Below are 19,774 nucleotides of genomic sequence, written 5' to 3'. Positions count from 1 at the left end.
GCACTGCCCCTCTTAGTGGAGAATCCTGAAAGCAAGATGAATATTTAAAGATAATCATCAGTAAGAATAAGGCATGTTTGTTCAAGTCTCAGTGACTGGGAGTCAAGTCAACTTCAGGAAATAAGAGAAGTCCTCTCTTTGAAGAAAATGATTCTCTCCCATCCCAGTAGGTGAGGCCCTGAGATAGACTAGACATCACATGAAGACAAATCTTTCTCTTTCTTATCTGCATCTTATCTGGCTTTGGCTGCATGTGTTCCGTTGGGAGAGATTTATATTCCATTATTTGTTCATACTTACAACTAACCCTAACTGGGCCAGAGGATTAAAGATAGAGGGAGATGGAGAGGAGAGAGGAGAAGAAGAGAAGAGGAGATGGGATTCATCTCCTGTGTTGGCTGGAAATAGCAGCACAAGCCGATAATGGCCAATTATCTGTCAGAGGTTAGGGAGAGGGTGGCAGTGCCGGGCCAGATGAGATGTTTAGTGCTGCAGAAGATGGCACAGGGCTGAAACACGTCCACACAGAGACAACACCAAACCCATACAGCTATGGCACGGGCCACACTCCTAGCCTCACAGTGACAGATGAATGTAGGAGGGGCTAGAGTTGTGCTTTCATTTCCTATGTCCTAAATGGCACCCTATTCCCTATAGTGCACTACCTTTGCCCAGGGCCCATAGGGTCAAAAGTAGTGCACTATTTTATTTTTAACTAGACAAGTCAGTTAAGAACAAATTCTTATTTACAATGACGGCCTACACCAGCCTTACACGAACGACGCTGGGCCAATTGTGCACCACCCTATGTGACTCCCAATCATGGCCGGTTGTGATACAGTTGGATTCGAACCAGGGTCTGTAGTGACGCGTCTAGCACTGAGATGCAGTGCCTTAGACCACTGCGCCACTCGGGAGCCAAGTAGGGAAAAGAGTAGCATTTAGGACTGTTGGTGTTTAGCAAGGTGTTACACTACAGTATTCTACATACCCGCTCCTGGACTAGTCTGTGTAGCTGGGCGTGGGCCCCTGACGCCAGCATGGCAGAGAACATGGTGAGTATGTGCTGCTGGACACGGCTGATCCCCGACACCAGGCTGGCTAAGATGGCTGGCAGCCCCACCTTGTCAATCACACTCTGAAAGGCACTGGCTGAGAGGCGGGTGATTCTGCACAGGGCCTGTATGAAGTTAATAAAACAGGAAGGCCTCAATCATTATCAAGTTCACTTTCAAACACATCTGGCTTCTAAAAGTGGCTGAAGTGCCGGAGAGGCAGGGTTTGCACATTTGGGACTATTGCATTGGTTTCTTTGGGCCAGAAAAACTCAATCAAGAAACAGTTTAAATAGGAACCTAGGTCTGGTATCAAGATATTAGTCCCAATGCAGGTTATATACATGGATGTAATCCATCCAGTGGTATTTCATCAGTACACAAAGTATCTCTACTTCAATCACAAATGAAAGTAAAATATTGAAGTGAGTGAGTTCAGGTTTCCCTGGTTAGTGTATTGTGTGTGGTGTTTGTACTCACTGAGATGGCGCTGACGCGTAGTGAGTCGACGCTGGAGTGTGTGAACAGGTACCAGAGCATGGGGCCTATCTCCCCGGTGATGAAGCCCTGGGCGTAGTGAGACGCCGGGGTACACACGTTCTCCACCATCTTACACACCATGTGGTTCACAACCAGCTCCTCCTAAAGACACACAAACAGACACACACACGGACGGACATACACACACGGATGAACCCAACACACACACAGTACAATACAATGGAATGCCCAAAATAAGTTAGCTAGGCTAAATAAAACACAATTATGAATCCTACAAGAACCTGAAGGTCACAACTCAAAGAAAAACAGAACAATTAGCAAGTAACAATTTGATTTACACAAATCATTACATTGGCTGAAATGTGAAGTGGTTCATTACCCACACTATGGGCTATGAACGAGGAATGATTTATTCTGAGGGAAACACCATTTCAGTGAAATAGGGGCACGCTAATGAAATACTGAAAAGATGATCAGAATGGGTTTTTCAATGCATCCATTATATACCACACATCCATTATATACCATCCATTATTTACCATCCACTATATACCATCCATTATATACCACGCATCCATTATATACCACGCTCCATTATATACCAATCCATTAAATACCACGCATCCATTAAATACCACGCATCCATTATATACCACACATCCATTATATACCATCCATTATTTACCATCCACTATATACAGTGCCTTGCGAAAGTATTCGGCCCCCTTGAACTTTTCGACCTTTTGCCACATTTCAGGCTTCAAACATAAAGATATAAAACTGTCATTTTTTGTGAAGAATCAACAACAAGTGGGACACAATTATGAAGTGGAACGAAATTTATTGGATATTTCAAACTTTTTTAACAAATAAAAAACAGAAAAATTGTCCGTGCAAAATTATTCAGCCCCCTTAAGTTAATACTTTGTAGCGCCACCTTTTGCTGCGATTACAGCTGTAAGTCGCTTGGGGTATGTCTCTATCAGTTTTTCACATCGAGAGACTGACATTTTTGCCCATTCCTCCATGCAAAACAGCTCGAGCTCAGTGAGGTTGGATGGAGAGCGTTTGTGAACAGCAGTTTTCAGTTCTTTCCACAGATTCTCGATTGGATTCAGGTCTGGACTTTGACTTGGCCATTCTAACACCTGGATATGTTTATTTGTGAACCATTCCATTGTAGATTTTGCTTTATGTTTTGGATCATTGTCTTGTTGGAAGACAAATCTCCGTCCCAGTCTCAGGTCTTTTGCAGACTCCATCAGGTTTTCTGAATAATTGTGAATAATTTTGCACGCCCAATTTTTCAGTTTTTTATTTGTTAAAAAAGTTTGAAATATCCAATAAATTTCGTTCGACTTCATGATTGTGTCCCACTTGTTGATTCTTCACAAAAAATGACAGTTTTATATCTTTATGTTTGAAGCCTGAAATGTGGCAATAGGTCGAAAAGTTCAAGGGGGCCGAATACTTTCGCAAGGCACTGTACCACGCATCCATTATATACCATCCATTATATACAATCCATTATATACCACGCATACATTATATACCACGCATCCATTATATACCACGCATCCATTATATACAATCCATTAAATACCGTCCATTATATACCGCGCATCCATTAAATACCGTCCATTATATACCACGCATCCATTATATACCACGCATCCATTATATACCACGCATCCATTATATACCATTCATTATATACCACGCATCCATTATATACCACGCATCCATTATATACCATCCATTATATACCACGCATCCATTATATACCGCGCATCCATTATACCACCCATCCATTATATACCACCCATCCATTATATACCGCGCATCCATTATATACCACCCATCCATTATATACCGCGCATCCATTATATACCGCGCATCCATTATATACCACGCATCCATTATATACCACGCATCCATTATATACCGCGCATCCATTATATACCACACATCCATTATATACCACGCATCCATTATATACCACGCATCCATTATATACCACGCATCCATTATATACCACGCATCCATTATATACCCACAGCATCCATTATATACCACACATCCATTATATACCACGCATCCATTATATACCACGCATCCATTATATACCACGCATCCATTATATACCACGCATCCATTATATACCACGCATCCATTATATACCACGCATCCATTATATACCACACATCCATTATATACCATCCATTATATACCACACATCCATTATATACCACGCATCCATTATATACCACGCATCCATTATATACCATGCATCCATTATATACCATGCATCCATTATATACCACGCATCCATTATATACCATCATCATCCATTATATACCACGCATCCATTATATACCACACATCCATTATATACCACACATCCATTATATACCCCATCCATTATATACCACGCATCCATTATATACCATACATCCATTATATACCACATATCCATTATATACCATCCATTAAGTCACCTTGTTACCCTGGTTCCACTGGGTTACATCATAGGCGTATTATTCCATTAAAATGTGGAAATGAGGATCACTACTAACAACCTAACCTAATGAACATACCTTTCACTAGTTAAAACCAGTATTCTACCACAGTACCTTTCTGAACTACACTACAGCCACACACAGTAACCCACAACAACCACATGACTGGACCGTGTCCCAAACAGCACCCTCCTCCCTACTCGTTTTATGCAGAGCCCTAGAGGCCTTGGTCAACAGTAGTAGTGCCCTATGAGACCTGGCTCTCAAGAGAAGACAGGCTATGTCCACACTGCCCACAAAATAAGGTGGAAACTGAGCTGCACTTCCTAACCTCCTGCCAAATGTATGACCATATTAGAGACACATATTTCTCTCAGATTACACACACCCACAAAGAATTCGAAAACAAATCCAATTTTGATAATACCACAGTGTGCCATCACAGCAGCAAGATGTGACCAGTGAAGAACAAACACCACTGTAAATACCACCCATATTTATGTTTATTTATTTTCTCTTTTGTACTTTAACTATTTGCACATCGTGACAACACTATGTATAGACATAATATGACATTTGAAATATCTCTATTCCTTTGGAACTTTTGTAAGTGTAGTGTTTACACTTTTGTTTTTTATCTATTTCACTGGCTTTGGCAATGTAAACATATGTTTCCCATGCCAATAAAGCCCTTTGAATTGAATTTAATTGAGAGAGAGAACGCGAGAGAGACAGCGAGAGAGAGACACAGCGAGAGAGACAGCGAGAGAGAGAGAGACAGCGAGAGAGAGAGAGACAGCGAGAAAGAGAGAGACAGCGAGAAAGAGAGAGACAGCGAGAAAGAGAGAGACAGCGAGAGAGAGAGAGACAGCGAGAGAGAGAGAGACAGCGAGAGAGAGCGAGACAGCGAGAGAGAGCGAGACAGCGAGAGAGAGCGAGACAGCGAGAGAGAGCGAGAGACAGCGAGAGAAAGAGAGAGACAGCGAGAGAAAGAGAGAGACAGCGAGAGAAAGAGAGAGACAGCGAGAGAAAGAGAGACAGCGAGAGAAAGAGAGAGACAGCGAGAGAAAGAGAGAGAGGCCTCTAGGTTCTGATATATTTGAGGTGTTGAGTAGGAGGACACCTGCACTGATTGACAAGCTGCTGGAGGGCGAGTGAGGAGTTAAGGAAGTCTGCGTCCCAAATGGCACCCTATTCTGTACATAGTGCACTACTTTTGACCAGAGTCCACGTAGTGCACTATATAGGGAATAGGGTGCCATTTGGGACGGACCCGAAGAGTGAACATAGTGAGGGGGAACATTCCAGTCAGAAAGGCCTTGTTGTGTCAGTAGAACAAGTCAACCAGAAACGAATACAACTCAAGTCAAGATACTCCACACAGCACAGCAGCCTCAAGGTTTCTCTTCTCTCTCCACACAACAACCATACAAAATCACTGTGAAGAAAAGCTGAGGCCATTTTTTAAAACACGGCAGTTTGTACAACTAACTATCTTTCATACCGGTGTGGACATACTGTACACAGACTCCCTTTTCACAAAGGTAAGGCACGCTGGAGGCTACTGTGTATAAGGTGTGCTGTAACTCGGAGCATGTTTTAACCTGATGTTACAAAGGCAACTATACTAGACTAAAACAGAATAAACCAAACACACAGAGAGAAAACCTTGGAGTCATGGGATGCGTCACTACTCATTCCAACCTTTCAGAAAGTGAAGTCTGAAAATGGCATTGAAAATCTAAATGTTATGAACAGAGGCAGGGAGGGGCATTGAAAATATATTGTAAAGAATATCAAATTAGCTAAATTGGTCGGGCCTACCAATAGCAAAATATGCTGCTTGTATACGAGCGGCTCAGGATTTCTTTTGAGAGAAAATGTTGCAGAACCCTGATCTAACTCAATGAACAAAGGGAATTGGTCATGGTAGATTTACCAAAGCCCTGGTACAAATGTAGTGCACTAAATAGAGAATAGGTTGCCATTTGGAAAATAGTCATTAAACAGGACATTGGGCACACCTGTGGAGTGGAGTGCGGCTTATTCTCTATTTATCTCATTAAAAAACTGCTACTGTATTAAAACTAGCATCTAACACACTGGGAAAAAATGTACATAGGATGCAACAACATCAAAAAGTACTCATCCAAGAAGATCTCAAAATTGGTGGGCATGAGAGCTATTTTAAACACCATTTTATTTCCTTGTTTAACTGTTCTACCAGAAACATTTAAATTCCTTAAATTTGTTTTGCAGATATACTGTAGATTACCCTAGACTAACTGGAAAATAATTCTAAACAGGAGTCTAATTCAACATGAAAAGGGATGAAAGCCTTTAATGTATAGACTGTAGGCCTTAAACCATAACCCATGGCTAATACTGTAGGCCTAAAACCATAACCTAGGGCTAATACTGTAGGGCCTAAAACCATAACCTAGGGCTAATACTGTAGGCCTAAAACCATAACCTAGGGCTAATACTGTAGGGCCTAAAACCATAACCTAGGGATAATACTGTAGGGCCTAAAACCATAACCTAGGGCTAATACTGTAGGCCTAAAACCATAACCTAGGGCTAATACTTTAGGGCCTAAAACCATAACCTAGGGCTAATACTGTAGGCTTAAAACCATAACCTAGGGCTAATACTGTAGGGCCTAAAACCATAACCTAGGGCTAATACTGTAGGGCCTAAAACCATTACCTAGGGCTAATACTGTAGGGCCTAAAACCATAACCTAGGGCTAATACTGTAGGCCTAAAACCATAACCTAGGGCTAATACTGTAGGGCCTTAAACCATAACCTAGGGCTAATACTGTAGGGCCTTAAACCATAACCTAGGGCTAATACTATAGGGCCTTAAACCATAACCTATGGCTAATACCGTAGGGCCTAAAACCATAACCTAGGGCTAATACTGTAGGGCCTTAAACCATAACCTAGGGCTAATACTGTAGGCCTAAAACCATAACCTAGGGCTAATACTGTAGGGCCTAAAACCACAACCTAGGGCTAATACTGTAGGGCCTAAAACCATAACCTAGGGCTAATACTGTAGGGCCTAAAACCATAACTTAGGGCTAATACTGTAGGGCCTAAAACCATAACCTATGGCTAATACTGTAGGGCCTAAAACCATAACCTAGGGCTAATACTGTAGGGCCTAAAACCATAACCTAGGGCTAATACTGTAGGGCCTTAAACCATAACCTAGGGCTAATACTGTAGGGCCTTAAACCATAACCTATGGCTAATACCGTAGGGCCTAAAACCATAACCTAGGGCTAATACCGTAGGGCCTTAAACCACAACCTAGGGCTAATACTGTAGGGCCTTAAACCATAACCTATGGCTAATACCGTAGGGCCTAAAACCATAACCTAGGGCTAATACTGTAGGCCTAAAACCATAACCTAGGGCTAATACTGTAGGGCCTAAAACCATAACCTAGGGCTAATACTGTAGGCCTAAAACCATAACCTTAAGAACCATAAATCATAATACTGTAGGGCCTACATGGGGATTGAACACAAAACTTTGAGGACAAAACAGAGTTCAATGCAGCTCTTTACTAAGCTTAGTATCTCCACTACACGGGGATCGAAAAAGCCCCAGTAAACAATTCTATATGAGAAGACGACTCTTATCATAGTGGTAGCTACAAGTCTTTACTAAGCTTAGCCTTTGTGTCTCCTCTAGTTTGAGCCTGTGCTGTATGTTCTCCCAGAGTGTTAGCCGTGTCAGACTGAGAGGAGCCCTGCAGTCTCTCTTGTGGTTTCCCAAGCCTGCAACAAGTGCCTGTGTGTAATTATGTCCCTTTTGAAGCAGCAGCGCAGCACCTGGACCAGAAGAACGCTCTATGTAAATGCAGGACCGCCAGCTAAGCCTTTCATTATCCGAGCTTGTTTTCATCTCTCTGCTTAGAACTCAACCTCTCCGTTTAAATGGCATGTTTAATGAATAAGAGTGATATTAAAACCCAAAAATATCAAAACGGGTTTTAACTTTGTGAAATGTGTATTTAGAAGATTACAGAAGAATGCAAAGATGGAGCTGGCATGTAATAAGTCAGACAGCAAAACACCTACAAGACAGTGTAGAAAGGATCTCTCAAATTATTACCATTGAGTACTACAATACTTTAAGATACAATCTCCCTTGAAGAATGTCTACGTTCTTTTAAAAGAGACACTTCCCACTCGGCAAACACTGGCTGAATCAATGTTGTTTCAATTCAATTACGTTCAATTAAATTACGTTCAACCAACGTGGAATAGACGTTGAATTGACGTCTGTGCCCAGTGGGTTCTCTAGCTCACAAAAAATGTAAATATTATTGATCTTTGCAATATGGACCAGGTCAACACCCTAAAGATTTATGCTTCCTTCTGGAGCAAAACATGTATTCATTTGTTTTTGTTTAGCAGCATTAATTGTCCTTCCACACAAACAGAGAGTATGTGTCGTGATTATTGCAGTACATTGAATTGCATGTCAGAAATCCATATGTAGAAACGTAGCAGTGTGTGATGTAGCTGGTATTATGGTGATTTGTCCCAAATGGCACCCGACTCCCTATATAGTGCACTACTTTTAACCAGAGCCAAAAGTAGTGCACTATATAGGGAATACAGCTATGCTTCAGAGAGAGATTAGGCTGCAGCTGATTAGGAGCAGAGCATTACAGTAGCTCCTGTGTTGGACTGATACATGTTTAATGTGAGTGGTGAGCTGTGTGGAGTGGAGCGGTGCGGTGGCCAGGACTAGGAGATAGAGAAGAAGGGTTGAAGCCCCTGGCTCCCTCTCCCTGGTACAGATACACCACCGCCACTGCCTCTGTTCCCAAACACACCTTTCATCATTGGCACTGGGAACATCTTCTTCACGCTCATAAATATTTCCTGCAGGCAGCTCAAGTCTGGCCCGTCTCCCTCTCTCTGTCCTCTCTCCCTCGCCTTCTTCTGCCCGTCTCTCTCTCTCAGTCGCTCTCTCTCTCTGTCGCTCTCTCTCTCTCTCTGTCGCTCTCTCTCTCTCAGTCGCTCTCTCTCTCCTCTCAGTCGTTTCTCCTGCCCGTCTCCCTCTCTCTGTCCTCTCTCCCTCGCCTTCTTCTGCCCGTCTCTCTCTCTCAGTCGCTCTCTCTCTCTGTCGCTCTCTCTCTCAGTCGCTCTCTCTCTCCTCTCAGTCGTTTCTCCTGCCCGTCTCTCTCTCTCTGTCCTCTCTCCCATGCCTTCTCCTCCCAGTCTCCCTATCTCTCTCTGCCTTGCCTTCTCTTCCCGGTCTCCCACACTCTGGCATTCAGGCTCCCCTCTCTCTCACGCCCAGACTTTCTCTCCATCTTCCTCTCCCTCCTGAAACATTTGCTGATGCTGCTACACTCGCTGCAATGTTACGGTATGTGGGTTGCTGCCCTTAAGAGAACAAGCAACTCTCTTCTTGACATCTTATTCTCACAGTTTGTTTGGGCGTTCAGAATCAGCTGTGGTCATGAAAATCTGACATGCAAACATAGCTAGAATTGTTATGTGCATTTAAAGTGGTGTAAGCATTTCACATATCAATTCAATGTTTTAACCATGCAGGGAAATACTGCATCAAATTAGTGCTACCAGTGTTGTTTTTTTAACTAGGCAAGTCAGTTAAGAACAAATTCTTATTTTGTACCTGGGGATTCAAACTCACAACCTTTCGCTTACTAGTCCAACGCTCTAACCACTAGGCTACGCTGCCGTCACAAATGAAGTGTGGGAATAGAGTCATCCATAAATAACATATGAAAACATACAATCACCGGCCACTTTATTAGGTGCACCCATCTAGTACTGGGTCGGACCCCCTTTGCCTCCAGAACAGCCTTAATTCTTTGGGGCATGGATTTTACAAGCTGGAAACATTCCACAGGGATGTTGGTCTATGCTGACGTGATGGCATCACGCAGTTGCTGCAGATTGGACAGCGGTACTCCACCGCCACCAGCCTGTACCGTTGACACCAGGCAGGATGGGTACATGGACTCATGCTGCTTACGCCAAACCCTGACTCTGCCATCAGCATGATGCAACAGGAATTGGGATTTGTCAGAGCAGGCAATGTATTTCTACTCCACAATTGTCCAGTGTTGGTGATCGCGTGCCCACTGGAGCCGTTTCTTCTTGTTTTTATCTGATAGGAGTGGAACCCGGTGTGGTCGTAATAGCCCATCCGTGACAGGAATCGACGAGTTGCGTGTTCTGAGATGCCGTTCTGCACACCACTGTTGTACTGCGCCATTATTTGTCTGTTTGTAGCCTGCCTGTTACAGTAGCTTGCACGATTCTTGCACGATCAACAAACAGGACTGCCGCTGGACTGCCGCTGACTGGATGTTTTTTGTTTATCGCACCATTCTCGGGAAACCCTAGACACTGTGTTACGAACCGGCTCAGAGTTCGCAACAAAAGGGAGACAACGTGGAGACAAGGAGTATCAAAAATATATATTTATTAGATACCACAACTAGCACAACCAAAAACAACAAGGTGTCTGCATGGAGAGAGTCTCCCCAATGAATGTGGAAGAGGTGCCTTTATCCTGGGACACACCCGGGCCCAGGTGTTTCCCATGTAGCTGACGACCCTTCCAACTCCGCCCACCGGCATCCTAATAAGGAACAAGAGCAAAGAGAAAATACGGCAGACAGAGTGGGAGGGTCGTCACAACTGTCATGCGTGAAAAGCCCAGGAATGTGTCCGTTTCTGAGATACTAGATCTGGCGTGCCTGGCACCGACGATCATACCACATTCAAAGTCGCTTAGGTCCCTCGTTTTGCCCATTCTAATGTTCAATCAAACAGTAACTGAATGCCTCGATGCCTGTCTGCAGGCTTTATATAGCAAGTCACAGCCAAGTGACTCACTATCTGTAGGAGCGATCAATTTTTGGTGAACGGGGTAGTGTGTCTAATAGACTGTATGTAGGCTATGCTATCTAGTCTAATTGCCATATGTTCTTGTTTACAAAGACATGAAGCCGCTGAATCATGCATGCTTGCCACAGCCAGGATCCATCCAATCAAAACTTAGCTAGAATTCCCATCCTACTCTAAAAGTTTGACTTCAATCTGTGTTTAGCTGGGGAGGTTCTCCCTAGAGAAGTAGGCAAGTGTCAGTCAGCACTCATCATCGCTCAATAGAAATAAATAAGAAAAGCACCCAGTAGGCAGCGTCTTAATGACCGACGTGGTGTGAGTGTGAGTGTGTGTGTGTGCTGTGCTTCCCTTCCTCAGTCATATCCCCCTCCCGGCCCTCTGAGAGGAGCACCCACACAGTTATTATTAGTCAAGGTGGCTGGTGGAGAGAGACAGACAGACTGACTGACTGACTGACTGACTGACTGACTGACTGACTCAACACCACTTAACTTTCCTGATAGTATTATTCTCATTACAGCTCAGAGTCTGTATTGAACAAATCCTTGAATTAATCAACAAAAGTCCCCTGTGTCTGCAGTTCCTACAGGACTCATACAGAACTATCCCATACAGACACTCATACAGAACTCTCTCCAGAACAATCCCATACAGAACTCTCTCCAGAACTATCCCATACAGAACTCTATCCAGAACTATCCCATAGACACTCACATACAGAACTCTCTCCAAAACAATCCCATACAGAACTCTCTCCAGAACTATCCCATACAGAACTCTATCCAGAACTATCCCATACAGACCTCTCTCCAAAACTATCCCATACAGAACTCTCTCCAAAACTATCCCAGACAGTCACTCAGACAGAACTCTCTCTAGAACTATCCCAGACAGAACTCTCTCTAGAACTATCCCATACAGACACTCAGACAGAACTCTCTCCAGAACTATCCCATACAGAACTCTCTCCAGAACTATCCCATAGAGAACTCTCCAGAACTATCTCATACAGACCTCTCTCCAAAACTATCCCAGACAGAACTCTCTCTAGAACTATCCCAGACAGTCACTCAGACAGACCTCTCTCTAGAACTATCCCAGATAGTCACTCAGACAGAACTCTCTCTAGAACTATCCCAGACAGTCACTCAGACAGAACTCTCTCCAGAACTATCCCAGACAGTCACTCAGACAGAACTCTCTCCAGAACTATCCCAGACAGAACTCTCTCCAAAACTATCCCAGACAGTCACTCAGACAGAACTCTCTCCAGAACTAACCCAGACAGTCACTCAGACAGAACTCTCTAGAACTATCCCAGACAGTCACTCAGACAGAACTCTCTCTAGAACTATCCCAGACAGTCACTCAGACAGAACTCTCTCTAGAACTATCCCAGACAGTCACTCAGACAGAACTCTCTCTAGAACTATCCCAGACAGTCACTCAGACAGAACTCTCTCTAGAACTATCCCAGACAGTCACTCAGACAGAACTCTCTCCAGAACTATCCCAGACAGAACTCTCTCCAAAACTATCCCAGACAGTCACTCAGACAGAACTCTCTCCAGAACTATCCCAGACAGTCACTCAGACAGAACTCTCTCCAGAACTATCCCAGACAGAACTCTCTCTAGAACTATCCCAGACAGTCACTCAGCCAGAACTCTCTCCAGAACTATCCCAGACAGTCACTCAGACAGAACTCTCTCCAAAACTATCCCAGATAGTCACTCAGACAGAACTCTCTATAGAACTATCCCAGACAGTCACTCAGACAGAACTCTCTCTAGAACTATCCCAGACAGTCACTCAGACAGAACTCTCTCTAGAACTATCCCAGACAGTCACTCAGACAGAACTCTCTCCAGAACTATCCCAGACAGTCAACATTGTCAACATTGTGTGAAGCATGTACATTTACTTTCCCTCTGATGCTGTGAGGCCCCTTGGTGTGAAACAGTCCTCAAAACTACTGAGCAACAATTCAACAGATATAACATTCTAGAGGTAGATAAAAACATCTGACATAATTTCTTGGAAATATGTTAACAACAGAAAAGATGGACAGGATCCATTACACCATTATTATTAATATGTTTTAAATAGAAGACTGGAGATTATGGATCAGAATTCACACATTTGGTGTAAACTATCTGGACAATACCTATTTTTAGGCTAATCCTTTCAATGAAATTACAGTAGGTGGCATCAGACTTAAATTGACCTATGTACAAATAAAGTTTCTTAAGTACATAGGTACAAGTAAATTATATTTGCCCACCCAACTCACAAATCTTGGGAATAATCTTGCTCCATATTGGTATATACGCTGGCCAGACTCAAAGTTTTGCTAATTAGCTTATAATGAACACGTAATATCAACTCTCCAGTCTGGGAGAAGAGACATCGTCTTTTGAAACAAACTCAGTTTTGTAATTAAGAACAGATGCACCAGCTGAGGAACAACGGTCCTCTGGCCAGACTGACTATCTGGCTGACTGACACACTACTGCACTACACACAGCCTACATACAGAGTGTGTACGTGTGTGTATCCAGCGGTCGTTAATTGCCGGCGAGGTCACGACAAGGACCCATCCATCCGGGGGTTGTTTTGATGCAGGTACATGACAGGGGCTGACGACTGGGTCTGCTGCATGCCCTTGACTTGCAGTTGGCAAACAATGGCTGTAGGGCCTTGCAGGAGGATCATTACCGCGGAACTCCCCCACCCCCCTCCCTCCCTCCTGCTGAGGCAGGTGCAGCAGTCTTACCCCTTCCCGAAGGCACCTCATTAACACTGTGTAGGCGGCAGCAGGAACAACCCACAGCTCTCCTGGGTGCTCTTTCTTCTCCTCCTGCGGGGAGAGAGGGAAGAGAAGGTAAGAAAAGGGGAGGGGCTGTGAGTGGAGACAGAGAGGACCTCTGTAGTGGCTCGTTGGGGGAACAATTAGGGCAAAACAAAGCAGCAGCAGCTAGCGTAATTAGGCTAAATAAATAAGCCCCAGAAAATGCTCTAGCTAGCTACCAAATTTGGAACTTGGAAATGGTTTTGGTACTGGTGAGGGAATGTGTGTTATTATGTAGTAAACTGGGAATATGTGAATGAATTGGCTCCAAAAACATATTGACAGTAAACAATGAGGAGTGATGTAGTGAACCAAAAGCATATAGAAACACTGTTTACACACCTGTTCTATTTTCAGAATAATCTTTATGCACCGATTACACTACATGTGAAGTTGTTTTGAGTTAGATTGCATTTACACTATTCTCCTCCCGTCCTCTCCACTGCTGCTCACATTTTCCCACCTTTTCATCACTACATCCGTGTTAATGAGGCCTTTGATCATACACTGCGCTGCATGCAGATGTAGGATATTCATTTGATCCCTCTTTCGTTGCTGAGAATTTTCCTGCACGGCAGGAAATGCAGACTTGTAGTATATTTCAGTTTTAAAAAAGAAAGAGTTTTCAAAAGTTTGGAATTTCCACTTTGAAATTTCAGACTTGATTTGCCCTAACGAAAAATGCATCAACCCCTACAAAAATGTTGTTGCTGCAGGATTATTTTCCTGCTGTAGCAAACTGTCTCAAATTAAGATCCTACATCTGCAGTGTTCAGAGAGCCCATTAAGCACATGGCTTGCTTTTACCTAAGCTCTGCTTTTATTCCGTCTATTCATTTTTCTGCTTTAAAAAAATATTTTGTTATGTAATACAGTATACCTACAGTACATCAATCCTCATACAGATTGTTTTCCATGTTGTCCATGTAGTATTAATAATATGAAAAGGGCCTATAAATGTTGCATGAATCTCAGAATACTCAAAATTATTTAGAAGCATCTCCATTATTCTGTGGAGACGGTGTACAAATTCCTATGATTCTCAGTTAGCATAAATTAGGAGAAATAGAATTGTCGCATGTACCAATATGGTGTGGATCCATAAAATGCAATTACTCTTCACGGGTATTTTTATTCAACTAGAACTAACGCTACCTGAATTCAGCCTTGAAAGCACATTCCCATACAGTAAAACACTTTTGTGGAGAAAAAAACAAATAGCCAATAGAGAATAAATGGCACTTTAAAACCCTTTACTTCTATTTGTTATTGAGCTAATAAAGTCAATGGCCATTGTGTGTGTGCTGCACTGAGTGACCCTGACAAACTGGAGAGCTCAGAGAGGAACAGGAACCCCACTGAAAATAAAGATCCCACTACCAGGAACCTTCATGTGTGTCTACATGGCTTTCAGATGCAGCGGGAGCTCAAGACAGCTTACAGTCAAAACAGCGTGAAAGTTAAACAGCTCTTTTGCATAGCTTTTCAATGGAATAATAAACTAGTGGCAAGCCATTATGAAAAGCAATACTGTGTGTTGCAGAGCGATTTGTCATTTAGTGTTTTCAAACCCTTGCACAAACTGTAGTGAGCATTCATCAAACACAAAAACCAAATACAGACAGACAAACATCTTTAAGTGCTGATATTATCCGAGAGTGCTTAAATACAGTAGCTATTTAAGCAGGTATCTTTGTGGTAGATTATCGACAGTCTCAGAATATCATCATAAAGGCCTAAGCCCACAGATGTATAAATCATTAGCTGTAAAGCACTGTGTGACAACTGCTAATTTAAAAAGGGCTTCATAAAATACATTTGATTGATTGATTGAATAGAAGTTAGTAGGTCTAATTCATTGTAATGGCAATAATTTCACACACTAATTTCATTAAGACAGTAGAAGGCATAGGGTTGAAAGGGCACTGCTTTGGAGTATATCGTCACCTGTGTGGCGATGAGGTAGAGCAGCTCCCCCAGTGGCGGCAGCAGGCACTGCTTCAGTTTGCTGTTCCTGAAGTTCTCCCTGATCAGCTCCGTGAACATGACAACAGCCTGGAGGCGCAGAGAATACACTAGCATCAGTCACTCAGTCAGTCGTGACAGTACTCCTGCCCTTCACAACGCTTTATATTGAATAATGTACCCTACCAAGACTGGATACGCAACAATGTCCAGAGAGAGTAGAATACTGTGCTATGCCAGAAGTTATAGGTTTTCCCCATTCCATCCTGTTATTCTTCTACTTTAGCACTAAGGTCTATATTGTCAAACGGTGTCCATTAATAAACTATGAGGCCTGTAGACATGACAGATTTAAAGCTCATTACTCCATGAAGCCAACATTATAACACTATAAAGGGTTTGGAGCTACATTATAACACTATAAAGGGTTTGGAGCTACATTATAACACTATAAAGGGTATAGAGCTACATTATAACACTATAAAGGGTTTGGAGCTACATTATAACACTATAAAGGGTTTGGAGCTACATTATAACACTATAAAGGGTATAGAGCTACATTATAACACTATAAAGGGTTTGGAGCTACATTATAACACTATAAAGGGTATAGAGCTACATTATAACACTATAAAGGGTTTGGAGCTACATTATAACACTATAAAGGGTATAGAGCTACATTTTAACACTATAAAGGGTTTGGAGCTACATTATAACACTATAAAGGGTAACAGAGCTGCATTATTACACTATAAAGGGTACGGAGCTACATTATAACACTATAAAGGGTTTGGAGCTACATTATAACACTATAAAGGGTTTGGAGCTACATTATAACACTATAAAGGGTTTGGAGCTACATTATAACACTATGAAGGGTTTGGAGCTACATTATTACACTATGAAGGGTTTGGAGCTACATTATAACACTATAAAGGGTTTGGAGCTACATTATAACACTATAAAGGGTTTGGAGCTACATTATAACACTATAAAGGGTACGGAGCTACATTATAACACTATAAAGGGTTTGGAGCTACATTATAACACTATAAAGGGTTTGGAGCTACATTATAACACTATAAAGGGTACGGAGCTACATTATAACACTATAAAGGGTACGGAGCTACATTATAACACTATAAAGGGTACGGAGCTACATTATAACACTATAAAGGGTTTGGAGCTACATTATAACACTATAAAGGGTTTGGAGCTACATTATAACACTATAAAGGGTTTGGAGCTACATTATAACACTATAAAGGGTACAGAGCTACATTATAACACTATAATGGGTATAGAGCTACATTATAACACTATAAAGGGTTTGGAGCTACATTATAACACTATAAAGGGTTTGGAGCTACATTATAACACTATAAAGGGTACGGAGCTACATTATAACACTATAAAGGGTTTGGAGCTACATTATAACACTATAAAGGGTACGGAGCTACATTATAACACTATAAAGGGTTTGGAGCTACATTATAACACTATAAAGGGTACAGAGCTACATTATAACACTATAAAGGGTATGGAGCTACATTATAACACTATAAAGGGTTTGGAGCTACATTATAACACTATAAAGGGTTTGGAGCTACATTATAACACTATAAAGGGTACGGAGCTACATTATAACACTATAAAGGGTTTGGAGCTACATTATAACACTATAAAGGGTACAGAGCTACATTATAACACTATAAAGGGTACCGAGCTACATTATAACACTATAAAGGGTATAGAGCTACATTATAACACTATAAAGGGTACGGAGCTACATTATAACACTATAAAGGGTTTGGAGCTACATTATAACACTATAAAGGGTACAGAGCTACATTATAACACTATAAAGGGTATGGAGCTACATTATAACACTATAAAGGGTTTGGAGCTACATTATAACACTATAAAGGGTACAGAGCTACATTATAACACTATAAAGGGTACGGAGCTACATTATAACACTATAAAGGGTATAGAGCTAGAATGAACTGGATAAAGGACAAAGGTGGGAGGGAGGAGGGAGGAGGGAGAGACTCCATATAAAACATGTCATTATGGTGTTATTTATTTATTTTACCTTTATTTAACTAGGCAAGTCAGTAAAGAACAAATTCTTATTTTCAATGACGGCCTAGGAACAGTGGGTTAACTGCCTCATTCAGGGGCAGAACGACAGATTTTTACCTTATCAGCTCGGGGATTTGATCTTGCAACCTTCCGGTTATTAGTCCAACGCTCTAACCACTAGGCTACCTGCCGCCCCAAATTATTGGAAGGATTCTCATAATAACCCCCCCCACACACACACACACACACACACACAAAAATTCACATATATGCAAACACACACCCTAACTGGCTCATTCGTGGAATTAGCATTTTCCTAGTCTCGTCCTCTTTAGAAGTGGGGAGGATGTGACGGACTTACTGCGGCAGCGCTCTCAGCAGGGCGCTATGCAAATAGGCAGCACACTCTATGCGAGGCTGCCTGGCGCTGGCCGGTAAAGAACGTAAATGGTGACTTTGCAGGGAACAGATGTTTGGCTCACGTTTGATGCCAGAGAGAAACGCGGCTTTGGCAGGAGAGATGTCCTGCAACTGACTGACGATTCACTGTTCAAGAAAACAAACAGGCTAAGTTGGAGCCGCAACACACGGCTACTTCCTCCAAACGCATCATTATCGCTCCTGTACAATCCACAACTACCCCCCTCCTCCAACCCTCCATCCCTCCAACCCATAAGGCAGAGCTTTAAACTACTGAGGCTACAGACAGTTTAAGGCCATGCAGCATTAAGCATCCCTGAGAGGCTTGGGGAGAGACAGAGAGACAGAGAGACCAGTTTCTCAAGGCAAGCAAGGCTTTGTTACTCATCATCACGTCTCAGCTGTGGTTCAGAACAACACGAGATTGGAGTCTTACTGGAGACAACTCAGCAGGCATGAAGACAAATTATCACACCAAGAGTAATGGGCCAAAGTGACATGGAAATACTACCTTTATCACGATTGACAAGTCACAAAGCTACTGCTTTGTTAGTTTAGATTTTAACATTTGATTTAAACATCACATTAATGCAACTGATCAATTGAATCAATAAAATGTCCCTGGTATGTGATTTAGCTTAATGAATGTATTGTGACATTTAGTGGTTTGAGCCTGATCATTCACTCATTACAAACAGGGTGGCAGGCAGGCAGGCAGGCAGACAGACAGATATGTCCTGATGTCTTATTGATGGAAGGAGCTAGCTAATAACAAAAGGTGACCTGCTATGCTGTAGTGTGGTGGATCAATATCCCACGGCTGTCCAGAAGAAGACAGGCGTTTGATGTAGGGCTGACGCCTGCAACACACCTGACCTCAGGCGTTTCATGAGTCTATAGTCCCATAGATCACCAATGGCCTCCGCCTATAGTTATCAGAAGGACATGAGACAGATTGCTTTGGCCAGCGAGCAATAATTGACTCAAGCCATTATGGATGTGCTTTTGATGATGAATACATGGATACCAAATTATTCAAATGTTTTTGGAGTAATGGATAAACAACCTAAATTCAAATTTAACAAACCTCAAATTCCCTAAAATAACAATCTTTACACAATCATTGTTTGGCAAAAGACACAAGAAACCAAAGTGAATAGAATCAACAGCAGTGTTCATTGGCTCCAGCACTCTGTTCCTTTTCCAGTAGTGAGAACTAGTCTCCAAGCCCCGTCTGAGGAAATGGAACAGGCTAATTCTCCCACAATGAGAGGAGGGAGGCAGGAGGCAGTCTGTTCTGCTCACTCTGCAGGGACGGCCGGCACGACACACTAGGCCAGTTTCTAAGGGACACTGGGTGGATCAGCAGACAGTGAGTGCAGCACTATTGACGCGCTGCCATAAGAGAGAGAAAATGTCTGAATTGGGGCTTGGTGGTTTGTGGCACAGAAAAGTACTGCCTCTGC

The 19,774-nt window shown here is 42.5% G+C and overlaps 1 protein-coding gene across 1 annotated transcript in view; it reads right to left on the bottom strand.

The window, feature by feature from the left end:
- Positions 1-19,774, bottom strand: part of LOC106605905 (serine/threonine-protein kinase ULK4) — a 333,812-nt gene that overhangs the window by 242,703 nt on the left and 71,335 nt on the right. Inside the window, exons 18-21 of the mRNA XM_082975734.1 lie at positions 15,786-15,893; positions 13,764-13,847; positions 1,536-1,697; positions 992-1,180 (exon numbers count right to left, since the gene is read on the bottom strand). Coding sequence (XP_082831860.1) covers positions 992-1,180; positions 1,536-1,697; positions 13,764-13,847; positions 15,786-15,893 — 543 coding nt within the window. The remainder of the gene's footprint in view (positions 1-991; positions 1,181-1,535; positions 1,698-13,763; positions 13,848-15,785; positions 15,894-19,774) is intronic.

The sequence above is a fragment of the Salmo salar genome, chromosome 05 (genome assembly GCF_965601325.2).
Source record: "Salmo salar chromosome 05, fSalSal1, whole genome shotgun sequence".
Taxonomy (NCBI): domain Eukaryota; kingdom Metazoa; phylum Chordata; class Actinopteri; order Salmoniformes; family Salmonidae; genus Salmo; species Salmo salar.
Note: the sequence above shows the minus strand (reverse complement) of the source record. Positions and strands in the feature narration are given on the sequence as shown.